The 25,459-nt window shown below is 35.6% G+C and overlaps 3 protein-coding genes across 3 annotated transcripts; 1 reads left to right on the top strand and 2 right to left on the bottom strand.

The window, feature by feature from the left end:
- Nucleotides 1-6,244: 6,244 nt before the first annotated feature.
- On the bottom strand, nt 6,245-8,336 carry LOC149947688 (ADP/ATP translocase-like). The gene is made up of 2 exons (XM_090174198.1): nt 7,966-8,336; nt 6,245-7,070 (listed from the first exon to the last, which is right to left on the bottom strand). Exons 1-2 carry the CDS (start codon nt 8,120-8,122, stop codon nt 6,328-6,330), a joined length of 900 nt encoding a protein of 299 aa, XP_090030324.1. The 5' UTR covers nt 8,123-8,336; the 3' UTR covers nt 6,245-6,327.
- A 904-nt stretch (nt 8,337-9,240) lies between these two features.
- Nucleotides 9,241-11,052, top strand: LOC149947687 (ADP/ATP translocase 3-like). The gene is made up of 2 exons (XM_090174197.1): nt 9,241-9,464; nt 10,065-11,052. The coding sequence occupies exons 1-2, from the start codon at nt 9,305-9,307 to the stop codon at nt 10,805-10,807; spliced, it is 903 nt and encodes a 300-aa protein (XP_090030323.1). The 5' UTR covers nt 9,241-9,304; the 3' UTR covers nt 10,808-11,052.
- A 2,627-nt stretch (nt 11,053-13,679) lies between these two features.
- On the bottom strand, nt 13,680-23,588 carry snRNP-U1-70K (small ribonucleoprotein particle U1 subunit 70K). The gene is made up of 11 exons (XM_090171353.1): nt 23,199-23,588; nt 21,422-21,484; nt 20,751-20,805; nt 20,600-20,664; nt 20,462-20,524; nt 20,314-20,395; nt 15,312-15,413; nt 14,685-14,775; nt 14,514-14,612; nt 14,217-14,453; nt 13,680-14,082 (listed from the first exon to the last, which is right to left on the bottom strand). The coding sequence occupies exons 1-11, from the start codon at nt 23,340-23,342 to the stop codon at nt 13,878-13,880; spliced, it is 1,206 nt and encodes a 401-aa protein (XP_090027479.1). The 5' UTR covers nt 23,343-23,588; the 3' UTR covers nt 13,680-13,877.
- Between the last annotated feature and the right edge of the window lie 1,871 nt (nt 23,589-25,459).

Here is a 25,459-nt window from a genome sequence, read left to right as displayed (position 1 = left end):
TCAAGCATTCTAGAAACCACAGCTCCTAAAGAGAGGCAACGCGTTTGGCAAGGTGTTAATAGCTTATGAGGTTCAACTTTCACAAAGTCTTGGAATTCTTTGTATTCCATGATCCGTTTAGCGCTATGGCTAAAGTAGGAATTAGAATCAGACGATTCTGCATCACCTAGTATTTCTTCTTGGAAAACATCGGCAATTATCTGTCTCTTTGGTTTAGTGTATCCGGATACTCCTGGTTCGTCGCAATCGTCACCGTCTGTTTTATTCAATAAGAGCACTTTGGTTGTTTTTGTTTTAGTTTAAATTAAAAATCGATCCATAATTGAACTTTCAAGTAGCTAAACTTTCGTAATAACATTGAACTGCGAATTTAAAGAGAAACTAGCAACAAAATTGAAAACATATGAGCTCAAAAGCTTTGATGCTTTTAGTTTTGGCGTTTGAATTAAAGTGTGGTGGACTGGACTACTAGATTAAGCATATCAGAGTCAAAATGTCAGAGTAGAATTGACTGATGTCACTTGTTAATTACGTATAAGTACATCCTCGAAAGGACCAAAGTTTACCCCTCTCCCCCCTCACAAAGACCAGAATACCCGGAAATTAGAAAAGAGATAGTAAACTTGACCAACAAATTTTCAGCTGTTCGTGGTAGACAGTATAATAACAAATGGGGGAACCCCTCTCGTTTGGAAAGGTATTGACTTAGTTTCTACTGCATTCCTCTTCCACTCCCCTCATCACATAGCTATTAGCTACTTATATAGGGGAGGATTAGAAGAACTTAACAATCAACAGAAAAAGGCGGGAGAGTGAGGGAAAGTTGGGACACTTCAATAAGAGATAACACATTCTTTTGTAAGATCTTTTATTCCCCGAATCCCCGGCTAGGGCCAAGTTTCCCCATTCTACTACCGGATATTAACTGACCCCCGTTTGATAAGCTTTGAACAACCACCTGGCCACTGCCAAGTGCCACTGGCAGTCTGCCTGTATTTCAGGTGTAATTTTTGTAAACCACCTACTGTGCAACGAACTTTGAATGAGTGAAAAACGGGGAATATTTGGGGTATTTCAATGGTTGACCACTCTTTGCGCGAGAATCGTTTTTATTTATATACGAAAATTTTCATAACGTAATAAAAACCATTCATTTATTCCAAAATTGTATTTTGGCATTGAAAATAATAAAAACGTACTAAATACGTTGAAAAAAATCCAAAACGTATTTTTGTACTTCAAATTTCAAAACGTACTAAAAAAGTACAATTGTACCGTCCGGAACATCACTGCTCAAAACGTTATTCTTCTAGTGGAGACATATTCAAAAAAAGGGGACAAAAATTTGTGGAGTGTGGACTACGCGGGTAATTTAAACATTTATATAAATTCTTTAAAAGACGTTAGAAGTTAACTCTATAGATTCATTCATTCAAAAATTGTTAAAGGGAATAGAACCTCCAACGCGTTCTTTATGGAAGACCCCATCAATTTCCTTTATTCCCTTCACAATCAGCGATTATCAGCGCCGCAGGTGTGAAAAGCCATGGGAGGCAGCGGACAATATTGGAACCCTCGGAGGGCGACAGAAATACCAGAGGTTATATTCCCTTTAAGCGCATCCACGGTGTCAACAGCCGCTTAGTGGTTTTCTTTTCGTTTGAAAAGGCATAGACAAATAATAGATTTTATCCAGGACAGATATATCATACCTTTTTACAATGAGATATTTGATGGAAAACTGAGCTTCCAACTTCCTCTAGTGTACCAAAAATGACGTATTTCCATTTTTTCAACATTGTCCCTCAAGGTGCCGATTTCAAAATTACGTTTTTGCCTGTGACAGTGAGGTATAGTAGGCCTATTTACCTGCTTTTATATCCTAATATAGCTTCGTATTTTCAAGCGCAAAATGAATTTTAAGATCCACCAATGTATTATTTATCTAAAGAAGGTGCTTATTTTACTATGTGCATCGCTCTTTGTATTTTCTCATCCTAAAATCTCGCTTTTCCTAGTCATTGTTAGGGGGGGGGGCTACTATTTAAATTTGCAATTCAGTGAAATTAAAGTTTATTACAGTAATACTCAAGATAAATTATAAATTAATACGAATGTTTAGACGATTAAGACAGAATCTGCATCTTTAAGACACTTAAGACTAACCTATATTGGCACGCAGAAAGAATATTTAAGCAAGGAATGGAATATAACCTGCAAAGCAATTTTTATGGAAGACCCCTTCAATTGTTCAAATTTCCCTGTACAGTGGCGCCAAACCCTTTTAAAACCAAATACCTAAGGTTATATTCCCTTTAAAATAAAAAAGCGTCTATCGTGGTGACTCTTTTTGACCGTTACTAAAAACATAAAAAGCATAAGGGCCCGCGGAAGTAAGTGAAATAAATACGATGGCAGGGAAATGGAATATACAGGGTGTCCACTAAACGAAAAGTAATGAATAACTGATATTTTTTTTTTAATTTTAAATTTCTATGGAACATTCCTCGTGCAGGGGGACATTTACTAGTGTAAAAATTAATGACATTGAACCATGTCTTCAAGGTCATTCAAAAACTATCTCGAGAACAGTTGGGTTTAGGGATTTGGTTCCAATTAGAAAGTTGTTGCTCGCCATATTATTAGTTCAATTAACTTTGATTTGGCCAAATTTTACCAATCAGGAACCGAGAAATTGAAGGTTAATGAATTCGGTGTTTGATAATAAAATAATTTGATAAGTTTTAATGTGACTAAATCAAATAAATACTGCATAGTTTACAACGGTTCAATTATGCCACCGTCGGCTACGATACATGCTTGAGCTCGTTTAACGACGGAGTTAATATAGTGTCGTTCAACATTTCAATTGAAATGTCACGGGAGGCATTAATTATTCTTTCTCGCAAAACTTCAATTTCACGGCTTCTGATTGGTCAAATCAAAGTTATTTGAACTAATAATATGACGAGCAACAATTTTCTAATTGGAGCCAAATCCGTAAACCCAACGGTTATCGAGATAGTTTTTGAATGACGACGTAGACAAGGCCATTCAATTTTACTTTAGTTAACAGGGGCGTATTAACCATTAGGCAAAGTAGGCACTTGCCTAGGGCGCCATTTTTCTAGGGGCGCCAAAACTATGATAAAGCCCCATGGTCCATGTACTTGGCTTACCCCTACTCAAAATAACACCGAAAAGGTTTGGAGAAACTAAAATATATTTATTTATTAAAAACCGATACGCCCTTCCTTAGCTGACCAATGCCAAGGGGCGCCAAATTTTTCTGTGCCTAAAGGTGCCGAAAGGGTTAATCCGCCCCTGCTAGTTAATGTTCCCCTGCACGAGGAATGTTCCATAGAAATTGGAAATTTAAAAAAAAAAGTTTTTCAGTTATTTATCATTTTTCGTATTTAGTGTACACCCTGTATACTCTAATACGTCTTCCTCCCGAAAAGAGTTAACACCGAGTGGTTGACACCCTCCAATGGCTTTTGACATTTTCGGCGTTGCATAGTGATTTGTTGAGGAGGTAAACCCATGCAGGGCTTCCACATTTGATATCTACAATTTCCGAGGGGTAAGACACTTTCGGATGACTTGTACACCGAGTTCGCGTACTTCGTACTGTTAAAGGTACGGATTTTTAAGAGTTCACGAACTCTTATTAGCACAGTCAGAGGTACGACAGTGTACACCGAGTTCGCGGAGTGACCAACCCCTCGACAATTTCCGTCTTCCGATAATTTCATCAAACGAAAAATACCTTTTTTTTCCCGTTTCTGACTGGGAAATTCCCATTTTTTATCCCTCGCTATATTTTGGAGCTTTTAATACTAATTTATATAGATATTCAGTTTAATTCTGAAAATAAATATATAAATAAATATCCATGGACTATATATACAATTAGTGTAGACTAGAACATTCTGATTGAATGTTCTAGTCTACTCTAATTTTAGCTTTTCGGGTAACATTATCGTGTAACATAATGTTACCCGAAAAGCTAAAAATTCTTTCTCCCGTGCAAAGAACACTTTTCCCTCATTTTCCCCCGCGAAAGGCCGTTTTCCCTCTTAAATTACATTATTCTCTTTTAGCGTTTAGGAAGTTTGAAAAATCCCGGAAAAGGGAAAAATTCCCCGCATGTGGAAGCACTGGGTAAACCCTACTATTGTTAGGTATTCCGCAAAGAACGCCTTGAAGGAAACATTCTCTTTAACTAGCGCATTTGTTGACCTATCTCTCCTCTGATCTTTTCGCGTATGACATTCTAACTCTTTTTATCGCTATCTTGATGTAGTTGCCTTATTACCTTGAAAATATCAGCGTATCATATTTATAATTATCTAATGGTGTTTGCCGGCAAGGCGTACCCCCGATTTAGCAATGAAAGCGATATCTTTTTTTCCTCGGCGTGCTATTTGACCTTACTCTCATTTTTATCTGCGCATTCTATGGCTGTTGTAAAACATTTCGTAACGGAGCCTAGTTAAGCCACTGAATAAGGAGCTTTTTGGCCCAGTTCCATTATTATCTACCGAGTACGTATTCTCGTTTTGTAGGTTACGCCGATTTAGCATTACAAGAAATTAAATTGAGCGGCAACTGAAATATATGACTTAGAACAGAAGTATCTATCTAAGCTATAAAAATATTAAAAATATAACGTGTACCGTCACATGATAGAGTCAGTTTCCAGTGGGAGCAGGTTTCCCGCTAAATCCGCGCAAGTGTACATTTACCGCTGGTATTAATTCGACTTAATAAAATATAGAAATTAAACTGCTTAGGGATATTTACTTATTTATAGACCATATTTTCCCGATTTAATAGTTTTAGTAAGTCACTATATAATGTATTAAACAACGCACTATTTTTTCTTCAGAAACGTAGTGAAAAATAAGTGGTAGCCGGCGAAGATGCATTTTTCAAAGCGATAAACCCTAAAGTATAGAGAAATGGATTCTTATCTCTAAGATATATACTTCTGGCGGTACTAATTATTTAAAAATTATTTGGGTGCAGTGGAAATTAATTTTCAGAGAATTTCCACTTCACCCAATATCGCTGATCATATTAGCTTTTATGCGGAGTTTATTTTAATGAAATTTTTATAGCTCTTATTCGCTCTTTGCCGTACATTTTATTTTTAGATCTTCAAATATGTTTCTATTCCTTCTACCCAAGCACCACTTGGCTGGATTTCATGATATCTCAGGTGGCGGGGTTAGTGGTTCGGAGCTATGATATATCGGTTTCTTTAGTCGTTAGCTCGACATTGAAAGTGAATTAATAGGAAACAATAATAATAGTCGGAAGTGGTTTCCTCATTTTTTATTGTTGTGTATTTATACGCGAAATGATTTTTATTTTCTGACAAAATAACGACATTGAAAATGGTCATTACACCGAATCGCTCACAAATTCGGTATAAGGAATTATAAAATGAGCTCAAAAATGAATTATGATTTTTTTATAATTTTCATATTTATCTCATTTTAATCTGATAGTGATCTATTCAAGCCTACTTTCTAATCCGTTTCCCCGATCTAGCGGCCTACTGCGTCAAGCCTTGGCCCGTGACGTAAAACGCTTTCCGGGAACGTAATATTTTCAAGTGGGACCGTCAATTAAGGTGTTCTGTGTGTTATCTCATGGTTCAATTATAAGCCATTCCGCTTCTTAATTTCTTATCGGTTTTTTTACTCAATTTTCTATAACATCTAACAACAATAACAAAAAACTTTAACAAGCACAAACTTTTCATTTCGCAACTTGACTTGAAAATATGAAATCTGAATTTGAAAATGAGCCTATAAGGATCGTTATATTATAGTCTTTTTACCTAAGGACCATTTTATTTTCTCAAAAATTTAAAAATTAACCTATAAACGGTGGCGGTTGTATTTATTGACGTTATTTCAATCTTAACGTTTCAACATGATTATTCCTAAATTAAAAATAAATTATATGACCTAGCGGAGGACTTCTTGGGGTGGCTGTACATAACTACAAAATAAAAATCTTTGTTTCTCTTTAAAACTATACAGAATTAATTTGACCGAAGTGGAATTTACCGTGTGTCGGTCTTAAAACCTTCATCTTAATAGACCCTATTAAAAAGTCCAACATAGTTATATAAGCCATCTCGCTACGCTGTTCGAATCGAATCTACGAATGGGTTTACGTAACCATTATCGTTACTGGGAGGAAGAAAAATAAAAAGATGGCTCAAAAATCCAGCAAAATCCTTTAATACGGCCTATTAATATTTCGTACCTCAATTTTTTATTTTTATTTCCTCATTTTTAAAGATTTTTATTAAAATAAAAAGGCCTTAATTTCGTCGTATAGAACGAGTACGAAAGCGCCTCCGGTGCCACGGAGAACATTAGAGAAAGCTCCCTTGAAGAAAGCTCCGCTGCCTTCGGTCTTGGCGATCTTGCCCCAGCAGTGTAGTGTGTTTTTGTACTGTCGCTCGGCGACCGGTACTCCACTCTGCATCATCATACGCCTACGAACAGTGTCGAAAGGATAGGAAATGATACCGGAAACGGTGGTGACGGCTTGAGCGATCATCCAGGAGACGACGAGTGGCGTCGTCTTGGGGTTGGGAAGCATGCCCTTTGCCGTGTCGAAGAAGCCGAAGTAAGCCGCTCTGTAAATGATGATACCTTGCACGGAGACGCCGAAGCCTCTGTAAAGACCGACGACTCCGTCGGCCTTAGATACCTTCTTTAAGCAGTCGATGAGACCGTTAAATTGCCTCCCGGCTCCCGCTTTACCAGTATCGGCGGCCAGCCTGGTACGGGCGAAATCTAGGGGATATACGAAGCACAAAGAAGTGGCGCCAGCAGCTCCACCGGATGCCAAGTTGCCGAGGAAGTATCGCCAGAATTGAGTGTTCTTGTCCACGCCGCCCAAAAAGACCTGCTTGTATTTGTCCTTGAAAGCGAAGTTGAGAGCTTGAGTAGGGAAATATCTGATGACATTGGCCAAGTTTCCTCTCCAGAAACTTAAAAATCCTTGCTCCTTGGGAATTCGGACGAAACAGTCGACCATACCTAAAAATTTAATTAACACCTTAATTTAAAAACCAAAAAGTAGATATGCCCCCTTGATCTGACATAATTATAACCAGCCATCCTCAATAACTTGGGTTTCTGCCACTTTACTTATTTTCAAGTTAATTTCAAATAATTATTGATCGTTTCAAAAAATTTAAGATAAAGAACTACGTCTGTATTGTAACGCATTATTAAAGAAATAAAAAGAGTGGTACGTATTTAGCCAGTCATTCATTACGGAGGATTAAAACAAGTTGCGTCATCGGTTTTCTTTTGTAGGTCAAAATGTGCCAGCGAATTGAGCGAAGGGAAAAAATAATAGAAATCAGGCCTGCAACCGCTCATTCTCAATCCGAGAGACCTGGCTTCCGACCAAGATGTAAAAATATGCTCGGATCTGGGGAGTACACGCGTTCCGTTGTAATTATAACGGTGGCCCCTTTAAATCGGTTCCAGCAATAGCGGAACCGTAACCTTCCACTTGTCCTTTGAAATTTAGGGTCAATCTATTAATACGGTTGTATGCGAGACAAGTATTATACACCTCGTGACCTCTATCGATTGTTTTTCGAAGGACTCTCCCTAGAGCGGCGGCTTCTTTACGCCGGCGATAGGTGTGTCGAGGATAACTGTCCAATTTAAAATTTAGATTATAATTTTCAGAGATAGGCTCTGCTTCTAATATTTTTGGTCAGCCGTAAATTGAAATTATTTACCAATTTCATATTTATTATTTCCGTCTGAAGGACACGCTATTCGACATTGGTTTATCGATTCGCGGCCATTACAAAAACTGATTAATGTGCCGGTACTTTTTTAGGGTTACGGGAATGATCTCGTGTTGGTTAAAGGTTATATATAAAAAAAATTATATTAAATAATTGAAAATCACCTTTGTATTGTTGGTCCTTGGCGATTTGCTTGGAGACATGTTGTACTTGAAGAAGTAATTTAACTCTTTCAATTGGGGCGACGGTGGTCTTGGAAATGGCGGCGGCGACTCCCCCAGCTACGAAATCTTTGGCGAAATTCGCAAGATCAAGCGGCATTTTTGCTGGTTGATGGTCTTTGATTTGGTGTTCGAAATTGATTTAATGGAACTAGTACCTTCTCTCTAGGAAGATCGCCTCTTTACTTGCTGATATTTAACGGTTTACCTTCTTCCCGGCGACTAGTAGGAGCTGTGTTCCCGGTGCTGTTTCTCGCTGCGGCTTCCCGGCTGAAGAGAATGACTTTGCAGGCTGAAGGTCCCAATGACGTCACTCTCCTTTAACACTTCGATTTTTGTTGCCCAACCGCCCAGACTCCGTTGGTGACATCTGCGCAGTGAGTCTAACCCGAATCCCAGAGAATAGCAGCTGCTAAGGATAGACATCTTTGCGCTCTCGATCCTATGCTTTCCAATTGGGAGTATACAATTCCCTACTTGCCCGCGTTGAGTGAATCCTTGCATCGATTATTCCACCCTTTTGGAAAGCTAAATATAGCTGCTAACAGATTTTGCGCGTTGCTCAGGAGAGGAATTATTTTAACCGAAGTTGTGGGTGCACTAAGATGCGTTCTAAAATCCCAGTTCCAAAACCCAAATTTATAGATTATATTTTGTCGCAATTTTGCCCAATTTTCATCTTCAGTTTACGAGTAGATCCAGGATAAATGGTATTTACTATTTTTCAAATATAGAACGTGTCATCAAGTTCTTTTGAGGTTGCAAAAAGACAAGAACCAGAACATTTTAGAAAGGAAATTGGGCTCAACAAACGGCAATGAAGTGAGTCTATTTTATTTATCGTTAAAGGCTTGTAGCCCTTCCTATAAGATCTTTCATTTGTTAGGAAAAGGACATGGTCTCTTTAATATCGATTGGGCAGGTAAAAATAAATGATATTTGGAAAACTGGCTTTATGAACCGACCCTGTATTAGTTGGAGCTTTGAAAACACGCTTTCCTCATTGGATAAAAAGTAATATTTCAATAATTTTTTTGAAATATGTATATTGCGCTTTTTTCTAAAATAAAAATGAATTTTTCAGATTCATTTTCTCTATTACAACTTTTTATGAAGAGATGTTTACAAAAAATAATAAATTGTTGAATTTTTTACGAAATGTTGTGGTAAAAACTGGAACGGAAGGCGTGCTCGTCGCATGTTATAAGCCCGCCTGATTGGTGACGCAACAGATATTAGCCGGCAAATCGGTCTTTCAGACGCTAAATTTCGAAGAGGAAACATGTCTGGTTTCGATCCCGTATCTTTTGCTAAGGATTTTGTCGCCGGTGGAGTTGCCGCTGCAATATCCAAAACTGCTGTAGCTCCCATTGAAAGGGTGAAACTATTGCTTCAAGTTCAACATGCGTCCAAACAAATTGCCGTCGACAAACAATATAAAGGTAATTCTAGTTTATGGTAAGCCTTGCGCAAACCACATGCCGCCATGCGAACTCTTTGACGCCATGTTGGATTTAGGGTTAGTTGATAATTATACCGACTTTTTTAAGTAATTTAAATATCTTAGTAAATACTAAATTATTACATTTTACAAGTATATGTTTTAGGTATAAAAATATTCCCAGCTTAAGCACTGGCTTACGCTTTCTATATTATCTATGTACCTGTAAAAAGACCTTGGGGTTTTTTTTTGGGAGATATGCCAGCTTTGTTAGTGCTGTGTTCTACCTCTACGATTTTTTTGGGTCGCGTATTTCTCATTTATGGAATACACTGACTACTAATACTAAGCTTAGTAAAATTTTTATAAAACAATAAAGGTCATAAGAAAACGTTTTAGAGAAGGCAACCCACTTAAATTTTTCATTAAATCTATGCATGTTTTGAATTTCAATCAAATTCGGTTTCACATGATGAATAAACATTCAGGGACGTAATGCTGATTAAATTATGATGTCCTAAAATGAACTGATTTTCAATCGTTTCGCTTAACTCTTTAAATTACTAATATTACCAATTTCTAATGAACTATTTATTTTCAGGAATGGTTGATTGCTTCATCAGAATTCCAAAAGAACAAGGATTCTTAAGTTTTTGGAGAGGAAATCTGGCCAATGTCATCCGTTACTTTCCTACTCAAGCCTTAAACTTTGCTTTTAAAGACAAGTACAAGCAAGTCTTTTTGGGTGGTGTTGATAAACACACACAGTTCTGGCGCTATTTTATGGGGAACTTGGCATCTGGTGGTGCTGCTGGCGCAACATCCTTGTGCTTTGTCTATCCTTTGGACTTTGCTCGTACTAGATTAGCAGCTGACATTGGTAAAGCAGGGTCTACTCGTGAATTCAATGGACTTGGCGATTGTCTTGTGAAAATCTATAAGTCTGATGGACTTAAAGGGCTATATCGAGGCTTTAATGTGTCTGTACAAGGAATTATTATCTACAGAGCAGCGTATTTTGGCTTCTTTGACACTGCAAAGGGCATGCTACCAAATCCCAAAACAACTCCACTTGTTGTTTCCTGGATGATAGCGCAAACTGTCACAACAGTAGCTGGTATTATTTCATACCCATTTGACACAGTCAGACGTCGTATGATGATGCAGAGTGGTAGAGCCAAGAGCGAGTTGATGTACAAGAGCACCATTCATTGTTGGGGTAAAATCTACAAAACAGAGGGCAGTGGAGCTTTTTTCAAGGGAGCCTTTTCCAACGTAATACGTGGCACTGGTGGAGCGTTCGTCTTAGTTTTGTATGATGAAATTAAGGATTTACTTTTCTAAACCAAGCTTTAATTTTAGGATAAATTTATTGTTATACCTTATTTAGTAAAAAAGAACCTTCTAAATCCTTAATATAATTAGGCTTGTATCATCTGTAAAAATAATTTCAAAATGATTTATTGGTGTAAAGGTTTGGTAACCAATGTACTGAAAGTAAATACATTCCGGGATATTTTTGTAAAGTCACTTCGTTAAAAAAATGTAAAAGCCTATTTTTTGAAAGGATTAAATTAACTTTAAATATATATTGCTTTAACTTATTACTTTAGTCATTACTTATCGATAAGGCACCATTTTAATACATTTTCAGCAGCCAATAAAATAGTAAACAATGATAAATAGTTTTACCTAAAAGTGGATGACCTAAATTTGTGAACAGACATACTTGTAACTATGCCTAAAACTGAAGTTTCATAAGTCTTTGGGTAGATAAAATTGAACCAAAATCTTGTGTAGATAACAATGTTTGGTTCTCATTGCGATGAATGTTTTAACCAAATTACTATTACAAGAAGTTTCAGTTAATCCCCCATTTTTTTAAAGAGATAAGTGTTGAATGTTTTAAGCAAAAGTGAAAAAAATCTGGTACCAGCGTCACGCCGTGTTTTCTCGGATTTCTTCACGAGGCAGCACTATCAAGCGAATTAAAACGGGGAAATTGGTCCTCAGTTGCCCGTTTTTCCTTACATTATTTCAACAAACACTATATAAACAATATTTCGGGTCCTGGCTCTCGGAAATATTACTTCTTGGCGATTTAGTTGGAGGATGATTTATTTAAGCAAGGATCCTATATGCTAGAAGGATAGGTCGCCCTCCAGCCAGCCCGTGTTTTCAAAGCGCCGTCGATATTAAGAGAGCCTCTAAACGTGGGACGTCTTGTTTCTATTACCTCAAGGACAAATTTTGGCTTTGCTTCCTCCATGTTTTGTCCTTGACAAAACATGGAAGAAGCACATGACCCACCGTCGGCGTTGCCATTTTTCGTCCCTCGCCTCATATCCTTCTAACATATAGGATCCTTGATTTAAGCCCCTATTGGAAATTTCCTCTTGGCCTGGCCCATTGAGTTGGGAATATTAATTTAGAGATCCAATCAAATCTGCTCCCCGCGAAACAAGTTTTTGAAAAATACGAATGTGCCGTCTGCTCTAAAATGACGAGAAAACGTTATCATATGACCCGTGGCGCCATCCATTATTTTGAAGAAAATTTTTTTTTTGCTTGAAAACGCGTCTTATTTGAACGAATCATTGAGAGATAGACGGCACCACGGATAGAATGATAACGTTTTCTCGTCATTTGGGACGCCGATGGGAGCAGACGACAGTATTCTTATTTTTAAAAACTTGTTTCGCGAAATACTGAAATCCGACGTTTCGATTGGACATCTAGATTAATATTCCCAACTCAATGGCCTGTCCTTACCCTGGTGTTGGGTAGTCAAAACTACTCCTGTTCCAAAAGGGGTTTTAAATGGTTTATGAACCAGTCCATTATAAATCAATATTTTCGGAAAACCTTTGATAAGTGACCGCCAAATAATATAATTGACATAAGCATAAGCCTATCAACCCTAAGTTTGAAACGCGCATAGCGCCCGTTGTACGACCACGGGACGGGCGAAAAAGAAATCAGGCGATAGTATCAGCACCTGGTAGAGATAAATTGAAGCTTCTTCCTTCCCCCTTTCTCTCTCTACGCACCTCTCTCTTACTTAAGCAGCTGGCATCATGCATTGCGAGACGTGTGACGTTTCTCTTTTCCGCCACCGGGTAGATTTAGCGCTGTACTTTCGACAGTCGTTAGCTTGAACCAACACTGCCTTTCGATTCAAACTTAGGGTTGATAGGCTTATGACATAAGTAATATGATACCCTTAGTATGACATGGGGAAATTTTTTACTACATCCTTTCTTCACACTGACACTAAAAAAATCGAAATGCCGTGATCTAATCTAATCCAACTTCCGGTATCGTGATATTCCGAGAATTTAAATACCGCCATTTTTAGGCTTAATGGGTATTTAGCCGCTCTAATTTCGTTTTCGCCGCGTGCTCGTAGGCAACAGAAGAATTAGGGGTACGTTGACATCGGTTTCCTACTGTACGCTTTGTCGCGTTTCTGGTTTTGACGTCACGATAGTCATCGGCTGGAGGAGTCGGTTGTTCCGATTACTGACGTAAAACTACTATAAAAGCTACGGCATTTTAAAAAACACCGATGACTGAATAAAAGCGTTCAACAACTTACGACGTCATTATGACGAAAAAGCTCATCGGTGGAAAATATCAAATCCATCGGGTTTTTTCCGTTGACTGCTGCTGAACGTAGCCATGGCTGCGTTCAGTAAGACTAATCGGACCTCCTGCAGCGGTATCTGAACCATTGCATATCATTTGCAGCGTTACGTCAAGAGCTACTGAACGCTTTTCTGTACTCACGCAATCGGTTAAACGCCATTACTTTCCTTAGGTCGTTGTGACGTCACGCTACAAATGAACGGGCTCCCCCAGCAGGTTGAAATGGTTTCAATCGGTTGAGCAACGTAACGCCATACCGGAAGTCCAAAAAATCAGACAGTAAAAAACCGGTTTCTAAATCTTTAACCGTTGAATTTGTTTCAAGTTACTGAACGTACCCATGAATGTAGTTAGAGCACAGGTGAAAAGAAACCACCTAGAGTTGCTAATCGTTTTACTGATTTATCTTTGAACAAAGGATGAATGAGCAAGGCTTCAAGTGTCATAGGGGTATTATATTACTTATGATATAAATAAACAAGGGAAAACCCATAAGTTTTTGAAGGTATACACCAAATAAATGCTCAACAATAATGGTTGAATGGATTTTATTGTTTCAAGACACAATATGCACGAATGAAAATTGGAGAACTAAAACTTGTTAAATTCTGCTTGTGAAAATGTTGATTATTCAATATACTTACCTGTCTATTAAAAACTTTACATTAAACCAAATTACCGTAATTCAATACTTTTGGCCAAAATGTATAAAAATTTTAAACAACGAGAAAAGCAGTAAATTTATACGAAAGTCATGAAGTTTTGGCTAATTAGAATAGCCATCATTGTTATAGCCGTATCCATCATCATCATTATCAGTTTTAAATGTGGTGTTTGCATAATCTTGAGGATCTGAATTATTGTAACCGTACTCTGCTTGGTCATATCCTTCATCAATTGGTTCTTGCTTTATAACCACTCCATCCATATGATCATCTTGATTTCGGCGATCTTCTTTATCTCCTCTATTCCTGAATTTAGGAAAAAGGATTTTGGTAAAATGTGAAATTTTAACTCAAAAGTTGTCTACTCTTTGAGGAAGAATAAATCACTTAAAATTAAGGTAAAGAAAAAATCAGAAGAAATATTTCAACCAATAATTTACCTGCGTTCTTCCCGGTCACCTCTGTCCCTACGTTTTCTGTCTCTGCTTTTGCTACGACTCCTCCTTCTTTTACGATCTCTGTCTCTATCACGATCTCGACCACTTTTATCTCGAGAGCGACTTCTTCGACGATCACGTTTTTTAACTTCAGCACCCAACCCATTAAGGGCTTCTTCAGTTTTATCTAACCCACTCATGCTTCGATCACGGCCACGATCTCTATCACGATGATGATCCCTTAAAAACAAGACATTTATCATAACAACTAGTTATTTTTTTACAAAATGAAACACACACCTGCTTCTGCTACGACGTTTGCGATCCCTATCTCTACTGCGACTTCTTCGTTTTTCCCTATCTCTATCACCCCGTTCCCTATCACCCCGTTCTCTTTCTCTGAAATTATTAAATTACATGTAACACTAAAAATTCTACTTTATAACTGAAGGATTTGTAAATAATACTCACAAATAGCTACCATCTAAACGAGAATCTTCTCGTCCAGAGTGTTTCACATTTACCTCGGGTCCTCCACGACGGGTTCCACCTAAGCCACCACCTGTATGAAACGTATTATATTTTAACAACAACACCAGAAGAATAAAATTAGGGTATATTTAAGTTGTTCAAAATGTTGTAAAAAATATTAAAAATGCCACTATAAATATATCAGTTTACCATTTAAAATTAGTATGCTGGTTTGTGAAATACAGTATTTAACAAGTTAAACTGCATAATATAATTTTAAAAACTTATTTTAAGCTTGGCACCTGTTTTGGCTTGATTCTTTGTAATCAAAATATAATAATATTGAATCCAATGTTGTCACAATGATTAATTTAGAATGTTAAAACTTATCTGTTCATTATTTTCATGTTTAAGGGGGAGTAAACAATTTTATCACCTAATTGGAAATGAGCTCTGTAGTAGTTAAAAGGCCTACCCGCATACATGCGTCTCATCAGAATAACAATCAAATGGTTTTTGTTAAACATTAAAAAAGCTAAACAAAAAAGCAATGAATAGTGTGCAGCCAAGAACAAACATTTTTAGCCCTGAATATTTGCTCTTTAAAAAAAATGACTTTAACATTACCCAGACGTCTTGGTAACCATCCTTTCACAATTCTTCCACGTTCTACATCAACCAAAACTCTTCTACCATCAATTTTCTTACCATCGGCGTGTTTATAGGCAGCTATAAGGGAACGAGAAAAAAATACGAAACCCAGGAAAGTTTTAGACATCTTGGTTTAACAAAAATTATTCCATACCTGAAAGATAACCTACCTTTACTTAAGCAGTGCCATTAAAACTTACCTTGCCATAACAAAATTATGTAATTCCAGAAACTAAACAATTTTAATCATCTTTGTTACCAGTTTTACTACTTACATTATAAAACTCGTTTAAAATTGTTTAGTTCCATAATGAATTATTCAATTGAAATTAAACACGTTCATATTTATAACTACCCCTCTATCAAGAGTCCTATTCCACTTTTGGGAATAATAAAATATGGCTGAAAATCTTAAGGACTAATAAAAGGCAGACAGTGGTAGCACTGAATTCAACAAAAACACAATTGTTCCCCTGGCCAACCGAAGTTTCTTTCAACATTAGTTACGCGTACTTGGAAATTTTCAAATTTTATAACCCCAAAAGCTCAATTATTTAATTTGTATAGTTGTTATCATTCAAGCCAGTTAGCTCTTCAAGCGCTTGGTTCCATTTCCAACAAAAGGACATTCATAAAATAATTATTCTGATTGCAACTACCTTACTATCTCCAAACATTTCCCTAGCCCATATAAATTTCAGTTAAGTATGTATAAAATCTAACCACATCCATGAAAGTGGTAAAACTGAGGTATACGGAATATTTAGGCTAATTCATCAGTATTTTGGGAAGGAGTGACACAAAAATATATTCATTTTGTAGAGGGTTAAGAGAAAATTCTATGTATTTTTCGGTACATCATCAAGTCATAAATTTAAAACCATAATATTTGGTTTGTTATCATTGTATTAATTATCTGAAGTTTGGTTTTTAGTGATTAAATTAGCCTTACGCACATCACGAACACATGAAAAACTAGGATAATTGATGCTATGCTGATGGCCTTAAATTTTAACAATGTTTTCCATACCAAATATGAAATCAAAAATAATCTGTAATACATGCAAAATTTCCTAAAACACCTTATTCGTACTATATTATGTTCGCTAAAATGGCTGTAAGGATGTAATGTAGCTACTTATTTAATAAGTAAAGTGTTTTTTCAAATTGTGAAGAACTAAACCGAAATTTAAACTTTTGTTTAACTCGAATGAAAAATTATTGCAAGTGTGTAAAATTAACTATCAATTTGTACTGGTACCCATAGCTTATCTCTTAGTAGCGCATGTTATGTACAAAACTAGTAAAAGTTCTTCCAAACTAGGGTTATAGTAGCGTATTTTTCCCTTAAAACTGAATATTACGACCAAAGGCTTACCATGGTCTTACCATTTACACTCATACAAACCAAAGTCTGCGCTTTACTACATCGAGATTTTCATATGATAGGGCACAACCCAAACTTCCAAATTCTCGCCAAAAACCCGGCTGCGGTGAGATACAAACAGACGAGAGGAGTTAATCGATTCTTACCGATAAGAAATAAATGTGGTTTAATGTGACTCGATTTAGATAAAACAAAAAGAAAGAAAACCTGTCCTGTATCATTATTGTCTTACGTTTTCTTTTTCCTTCTATCCTCTGCCAGTTATTTAAGAAATCCACATTTTTCTTTGTACAGTCTCAATATGAAACTCACCTCTCGCTGATGTTCCATAATTTAGATTTTAAACTATTTAGGTTCTCACGGGGACTTTCTATACACATTGATCGCCACTTACCAACAATAATTTGAATTCTGAATATTTAGAGTTAACTCAGATGAACGTACCCAAAATATCCGAAAAACCTTAGACTACTCAAAAATTTCAGAAGTATTATTAATTAGATTTTTCAAATAATTTCATTTTCCACAATTCAAACTAAGCCAGAAAGTTGAACCACAGATAATTTCAAAATAACTTGATACATTTAACAGTGTATTTTACAGTTTTTGTAGACCATTGTGCAACAACATTATGCTTCATTTCAAGGAGGGTTTCATAAGTAATTGAAATTAATAGCTTAAGTTTGCTAAACATGCTCAACTTAATAGATTTCAATTAGAAGATAAGATATTTTCATACTTAGCATCATGACAATCAGACTAGCTAATATAATTAATGATTTCACACTAAAGTTTAACACGTTTCACTTCTAAAGGAGTTATTTAATGAGTTGCTCATTTGAAGATAGGTGTTTTAAATTGAGACAACTGTGTAGTTTCTTTCTCTATGCATATGATAGTGCTTTAATTTAAAAGTAAGAGCCTATTCACACAAGCCAATATTTGTGCCAACCTTTACCAGTTAACATGGCTTCCTACTCAAGTTTGTTGCGTTTAGTTCACTTGTTTCACAAAATGTTGCAGAGATTTCACGCATTAACCGAAAAAGAAAATTATTCCTAATTCTTTACAAAACGTGTCGATTTAAATTAATAAGAGTTAGTTATGTTAATATTATTATTTCCTTTTTTACAATCAAAGGGATGTGTATCAAAATTATATATATTTAAATATTATGAAAAACCAATTGTTCTTTTTAAAACTTCATCACCAAAAGAGTTTATATGTCCAACATGTCATGGAACCTTTTTCTCCATTCACAGGTAGCAACCCAGTTTAGGATTGGTGTTGGCCAATAAAGTTTTTACAAAAATGTTGGTGAATAGGCCCTTAATCTTCATAATTAGAGAGCAAACTAAAAATAACTACTCAGATCCAGCTAACCACTGGTATATTGTTTTAAAATATGGTTGGCCTATATTAGGCAAAACCAACCATCAAGGTTAATTTTTTTAGAAGTTTCAAGTTATTTTGAGATAGAAGATAGCATGTAAAAATTTTCATTTAGTAGGGGTGTGTCAGTCCTTTTTGGTTATTCAATGCCAAATTCTGGAAAATTAAACTAGCTTTGAATCCTAGAAAATGGTTTAGTCTTTTTTTTAGTAAAATTTGTAGTGTAGGTTGACTCTAGCCATAAATTTATCAATAAGCTGTTTAAAATTAAGATAATTTAATTTAACTTATTTAAATTACTTAAAAATATTATTTGAAAACTTTAAAAGAAACTGGGTGAGCTAAATCACAAAAAAAATTGTTTGGGGAGAGAGTGAACCATTTAAGGATTCTAAAGGTGACAATGAAAGGAGTATATTCCTTGGTGAAGGACTCGGTCACTTTTGTTAGAGTAATCCAAGTGCTCAGACTCAATTCTAGAGCACTCACAGACACCTATAATTTAGCGTTTCAGGTTCATAAAGGTATTCAAACTCATTTGACTTAAATTGAGTCACAAAGCACTGAAATATCACGAGGAAACAAAGTTGGCAACTAAGAACGGACTCATTTATTTAGTATTAAAGAACTGGACCAGCGTCATTAAAAATGATTTTTAATCATTATGTAGAGGAGTAAAGGAGTCTTTATCTCTAAAATTATATAGCCCGGCAAAATATTTTATGTCTCATTTCCTAATCCTAGCACCAGCGATAGATTACAGTACGCAACTGTCCTTACTGAGCCAGAAATATAGAAATTCATAATTTATAAATTAAAAAACTAATCTTTTATTGGATTTTTTATCAATTAAATACTTATAAATAACGCTGGTTCTTTAAATACCATAGTCTAAGATTCTTCAAACATTCTCAGGTATTGCTCAAACTATATAATAATAATAATAATAATAAAAACAACAATAATTAATATTTTGTTCTTACGCATATGGATTGTAATGGGTGCGCATTACTCAAAATTAACTATTTGAGAATTCCTTTGCCTTTGTAGATACCTTTAGTTGAAATATTTCACTATACATACAAATAACTTTCAACCATGCAAGTGTAGTATTCCATTTATACCGGATATTAAGCTCCTAGTGTGTAAACGAGTAACAAGTGTATTTACATACACCAAATCCATGTTTTTTTTTTAATTTCTATCATTTTTCAGAAACAGCTTTTGCGCATATTTTAAAGGTCATTTTATAACAATTTGTAAAATAATGCCTTTAGTCAGCCTTTCATTTAATATTGAATTAGATAATTATTAACAAGAATGTATTTAGGTGAACAGAGGATATGTATTCATAATTTCATATACACATAACGACACTTTTTCCTCCATTGTTCTGGTGATCTCTATGTGTAAGCAGATTATAACACCTGTTAATCATGAAAACAGAGGCTATATTTGCAGCCTCACATTCTGTTAACCTGAATACATTGTTATAAATTATAGAATACACAACCACCTAAGATATCAGATAAACTACTAAACATTAATTTATAATGCTTCATAATTGAATTAAAGCTTGAAGATATACCAGGTACCAATAAAATAAAACCCTTTCTTAGACTAAAAATGATGGGCATTATAACACTAATTTATAAAGCAATATATTTCCTTCAACTTGTGTATTATCAGGTTAAATTTCCTATTTTCAAATTCAAACCTGATGTGTAACAACACTTAATATTTTAATAGCAAAAAAAATTCTTTAAATTATATGACCAAGATAATTTTTCTATTTATACTTTGGGAGAATTACTATGTTCAGACGATCCATCAAGGTCAAAATTTCCCCTATCATGAGCGAGGGAAAATGAAAAACATCAATCGCGTTAGTAAGATGCAAGCTTTAAGGAACGAATGTGATACAGGGCTGATTTGATTTTCTTTAGGGGAAGAAAATGACTTTCCAAGCATAAGGAGATTGTGAATAACGCTATAAATCATCACAACATAGTTATTCTCTTTAAGTATACATTCTTGGTATCACTAAATAATAATCTTAGTTAGGGCTGTTTTTTACCTTAGAATGACAAACCCCTTTCCTGACACAATTCCAACTTCAGTTGTTAAAGCATGCTAATTTTTTACACAATTATGGTAATCGAAATTTTCCCAAGCGTAAAAACCAAATTTTGTACTCACAATGCATATCTCTTTCATGTTCATACTCAATAAACGCGTATCCACGTGGTTTTCCAGAACTGTTATCGTGTACAAGAACAATCTGAAGCAAAAAATAAAAATAAATTAGTAAAATGTTTACTCAACTTTCAATGTATATAACTTTTACCTTTCTGATGGGTCCGTAAACCTCAAATTCCCTCCTTAGCTTCGATTCAGAAGTGTCATAATTCTGGGAAAGATTTGTATTTCAGTTAAACGTAGTATTTTTATAGATTATTCTCAAAGCACTTAAGTGGAAACTTACAATCCTTGCAATAAATAACGTTTTGTAAGGATCAGATGTTGATGCCGGATTATTAGCAGGATCCCCTATTTATGAAACAAATATTGTGGTTTTAAAATTACTAGATCTGAATTCAAACACTCATTAAATAAAGTACCAAAAATTTACTAACAAAGTGCGATATCTTGTTCCAACTTATACGCCACTTGTTCCGCTTTTTCTCTTCTCTATAATTAATGAGTTTTTAATAAAATGTAAGCTAAAAAAATAACTTAGCAAAAAGATATGCCTCTGCACTATCAAAAAATATAAACAAGAGGGATCTGACAGCAAGGGTAGTATTTGAGCATTCCAATGGTCTGAGTTCATGTAAAATCTGGAATTCCCTCAAATTTTTTTTCAGGATTCCTTCAAAATGTGACTAACATATTTTTCGTATATTAAAATGTTCTTTATTTGCTAAGTAGTTACTTCTGAGTACTAAAATTTACGAAGAATATCGAACCACTGGGCAGTAATGGTTTTTCACCCTCCAACTACTTTAATCACCAATACGGGTCAGTACAGATTGAAATGCTGTGCTTCAGCTACGAGAGGGTTTCATTTTGATTTGTATGATTTATGCAGGATTGGACAACTTTCGATAAAATTTTCTTTAATTATAATGTTAAGTGCTAACATGGGACTTACCCTAGTCAAATAAAAATCCTTGGATAAGGGTTTGCTAATTTTTTAATTGGAGGGGACATTTGAAAACTCAGAACTGGTTCTCAGATATAGCAATATAACACATAAAAACCACACTAATTAATATATAGTAAGCCGTTATTAAAAATAAATTACTTTTCTCTCTTGTCGTTCTTCTCGAGTTTCTATTTTGACTGGGGGAGGAGTATCTTTTGGATCCTGAAACAAAATGTTGTTAAAGTTATCTAAAAAATGTAATGAAGGATTTTACTGCATTAGGCTTTTCCTATTTATCATATTTTAATTAAAGTAAAAACACGAAAAATGCTTTCTAAAATTAATGATATTGACTAGTTATAATAATTTAATTGGCTTATATAGCCAGGATTAACAGATTTCTGTTATATAGAACGCACTCCACTAATTTTGCCAATTTTTATGAGATTTGATTAGCAGAAAAGTACAGGAATATAATTAAAATTTAATAAGAGTTATTATAAGTTCTTAGAAAAGTATAAATCATTAATAATTTTATACCTGAGGGTTGATACTGACAATATTACGTTATATTTACTAGCCTAATAATGCAAGATTTACTACCAGATTCTTAAAGTCCTAATGCAAGCGCAACACATTATAAATGACATACAGGGCCATGCTTAGGGGGTGGGGAGCCGGGCGGTCGCCCAGGGCCGCTAAAATTTTACCATAGGGATGTATATACCGGAGGGCCGCTAAACTCACAATTGTCAATTTCGCCCGGGGCCACGAGACCTCTAAGCACGTCCCTGATGACATAACACAATTGTGTAATGAAAGGTTCATCAGCTCTGTCTCAGATCTTAATAGTTAGTGTAGGGAAAACTTAAGTACTCTGAACTCAGGGGTCAGGACACACACCCCATCAACTAGTGAGGAGAAAACTAGCAATCTAAAAAGTCGATTTGAATTTTCACCCCAGTACCACAAGCTTGCTGAGAGGCAAAACCTGTCAATTTTATTATGTAGTATCTCATTATTCTTACCTTCGCAATATCATGGATTAATTAACTAAAAGATATTTTATTAGCTAACATCTCAATGCAAATTTCAGTGCCATTTTTTCGTTCACCCCCTCAAACTTTAATCAGGGGCACGGGATATTAGTTTGTAACTCCATCTGTTGTACTTTACATCAGCAAGTCCTTCCTGTCACACTGACAGGGGTGTTAAAAGCGATTCACGCCGGTTTCTCGGATGTGGTCTCCGCCACTTGCGTTATTTTTTATCCATTTCTGGCGCGCCTGGTGTGAGGGCTTACAGCTTTTTCAATAGTTAAACATCTTTTAATTAACTAATCTAAGTCAGTATTTTAAAATTGACATATTTGTACCACCTGTTATTGTTTCTATCTACAATTTTATTTAATTCAAAATTTTCCATAAAGCTTATAGGGTGCGTTCAACAACTCCAAAAGGCTCAGCGCTGACCATCGGATGAAAACAATTTGTTGTACAGGGTTTTTCAATTTGACCACATGCGCAAAGCAAATGGTGAAATTTTTGGCAATGGAGTATGTAAATGTTACATTTAAGGATGATAATTGAAGGATGATCTAATTAAATCTTCTTTAATCTCGTCATCATTACCAAGTTCATTCATAAGCAAAATAGCAATTTTTCTTTTTTTGATTTTCAGCTTCCGCCATTTTATATATTCGCTGAAATCACAATCAGGGAAATAAAACTTTACAACAACCTATAGCGCGTCACGATGTGAATCGTTAAAAAAATTATTTTAAAATGTCGTACAACAACCTCTGAAACATCACTGAAATCCGAATCGCTTTTTCAAGAAAGCTTATTTTAGTTGTTGAACGCACCCCTTGTAGCTTATCAATTTGTTCGATTCAAACAAATAAAAAGTAAATTTAGTAATGGGATAGATGGTTTACCTCAAACAGATTAACATATTGGCCAACACCAGTATAACCAGCAGTTTTCTTTTCATGGGGTAGTTTATCTGGTGGCGGTAAAAAAGGAATAGGATCCCTTGGCGCAAAGAGGGCCAAGAGGTTTTGAGGCAAATATTGAGTCATTTTCTATATTTTACAATAGGCCGCTCCGCAGAATTACTAAGCCTTGGATGTACTGCAATGACGGCCTAACATGAGTGTTTCGAGCTTCCAATAAAAATATTGCTGCATTAAATAAAACTTATTACATTTCTTTAGAATTTTCTCAATATCTATCGATTTGAATTATACTACTGTTAATTCTAGAATAAAACACAGTGAATGCCGTGGCCCGTGGTATCTATAACTAACTTATCACTCGTAGACAGGGTTACCAGATATAAATTTTAAGAACCACCCAAAATAACAAAAATCAACCATGGCCCTAATAGCCATAGAAATCTCATAGGTAATAGCAAAGGTTAAAAAATCCAAATTTCCGAACCAAAAAACATTCTTCCGAAGTAAGATCAATTTCCATTCGGCAAAAGAAAAACAATTGCCCATATTTTAGTATTTTTGGTCTACTTTTCCTAAGTAGAGACGTAAAGAGACTCAAGAGAGAGAGTGAGGGTATAATCTTAAAATACGTTTTTTTTATTTTACATAGCATTTTGTATACATATTTTAGATAAGCTAAATACACTTAAAACATATGGTTCTGGATAAACCAGACCATTTCCCGCTTCAAAACCTTAAGAATTCAATTTTTTTATTAAGTTTGTAAGTGTGACCATCTTCAATTTGAAAACTTGTCAAAAACCACTATCCGTCCATTTGTTTTTTTTTTAATCAGCTAGGCTAATACCCAAGGCACCACCCTAGGCCTAAGTCATCGAGCGACTTTTAAAGCCTTTATTTCAGCAAAGATAATTTAAACTCGTACCCTAGATTCGAATACTGAGAGCTTTCCCATTGACGGTGTTGTTACGAAGTGTTTACCCTTTTCCGGCACGTGACCTCAGAAAAATCGGGCTACATCGGTTGCGGTAAGGCGCAAACCAGGGAGCGAATTTTTTCTGAGTTCCGGCGGGAAGTGGGTAAACACTATCGGCAACGCGCGAGAGAGGGATTTCGAATCTAGGGTATGAGTTTAAATTATCTTTGATTTCAGGTGGCCGGGTTACAATGCGTATGAGGGTGGTGGCAAGCCGTGCAAGCCACGCGAGCCAACAGCTCCCTACACTAATAATACAAAGGAGGCGCCTCCTAATACTACAATCAATCAATACATAGGCCTAACAACCAAAATGTTTAAAAATTGTATTTCCAATAAAATTTAATTTTAAAAAGGTAATTTTGGCATTGTTTTCTGTTGAATTTTCGTTGGGGGCGGGGCTAAATAGTGGGAATTTGTGGGAAATTTGCTGTCCAGCAATGGGAATTTCAACTTTCGAACATTGGCAACATTGTCCCAGCTCAGGCTGAGAAATAAGGATTTTTTTTTAAACTGGACTTGTGGCCAGTAGAGCCCATAGAAATAGAAATTAGACTAGAAGCACTGCCCTTTCCGCCAATCCCAAAGGAAACAGGCGAGCTAGAAGGCTGACATTAGGGTGGAATCGCGATGTACGCGCCATCTGACAAACGCATTAAACATTGTCACCATGGCTACGACGCGAATTTCGAAGAGGGATAAAAAAAGGCGATCCACTGCGCATCACGTCGTGCGCAGCGGCGGTCTTTTCGTGTTTAAACTTTTGCGTCTAAAAGCATATCCGCAAAAATGGTTACAAACTGCCCTTTTTCACATTGTAAAGACTAAAGAGAGATCTGGGAAAGAAATAAAATATCATTTCATAAGTATGTAATATTATAGTAAATATTTTATAATAATCTCGGAATAAGAGATTTTTTTTACACTTTGATTTCCTCTGAGAAATGCTGAATTACTAGGAAATGGGTTTTAGCGGTAAATCGCGAAAATTGGACTCCATCTTCAATTAGGCCTACTTCATATGACTTTGTGTGTAGTAAACATTTTCTGCCGGATGAAATTTACTTTCAAAATGGAAGGCACCATTTGATAGCAAGTAAGTAAAAATTACCCTATACATTCTGAAATAAAAAACTAACTGAAATATGAATAATTCTTTATTAAAACAAGAATTTGAAAGAGCTCCCAAAAATATCTATTCCAGAACAAAGCATATTTACATTTTCTAGAGTATGCCAATTTATTTATTTTGGTAATTGTAATT

This window comes from Leiobunum rupestre, chromosome 4 (assembly GCF_980474605.1).
Source record: "Leiobunum rupestre chromosome 4, qqLeiRupe1.1.hap1, whole genome shotgun sequence".
Classification (NCBI taxonomy): Eukaryota; Metazoa; Arthropoda; class Arachnida; order Opiliones; family Sclerosomatidae; genus Leiobunum; species Leiobunum rupestre.
Note: the sequence above shows the minus strand (reverse complement) of the source record. Positions and strands in the feature narration are given on the sequence as shown.

Excerpts from the sequence above, each read along its gene's own strand:
- LOC149947688 (XM_090174198.1), bottom strand. The coding sequence starts at position 8,122 with ATGCCGCTTGATCTTGCGAATTTCGCCAAAGATTTCGTAGCTGGGGGA. Across the intron at positions 7,071-7,965 it reads CAAGGACCAACAATACAAAG|GTATGGTCGACTGTTTCGTC; the intron begins GTGATTTTCAAT and ends TTAAATTTTTAG.
- LOC149947687 (XM_090174197.1), top strand. The coding sequence starts at position 9,305 with ATGTCTGGTTTCGATCCCGTATCTTTTGCTAAGGATTTTGTCGCCGGT. Across the intron at positions 9,465-10,064 it reads CGTCGACAAACAATATAAAG|GAATGGTTGATTGCTTCATC; the intron begins GTAATTCTAGTT and ends ATTTATTTTCAG.
- snRNP-U1-70K (XM_090171353.1), bottom strand. The coding sequence starts at position 23,342 with ATGACTCAATATTTGCCTCAAAACCTCTTGGCCCTCTTTGCGCCAAGG. Across the intron at positions 20,525-20,599 it reads CGTTATTTATTGCAAGGATT|AATTATGACACTTCTGAATC; the intron begins GTAAGTTTCCAC and ends AATCTTTCCCAG. Across the intron at positions 14,454-14,513 it reads AAACGTCGTAGCAGAAGCAG|GGATCATCATCGTGATAGAG; the intron begins GTGTGTGTTTCA and ends CTTGTTTTTAAG.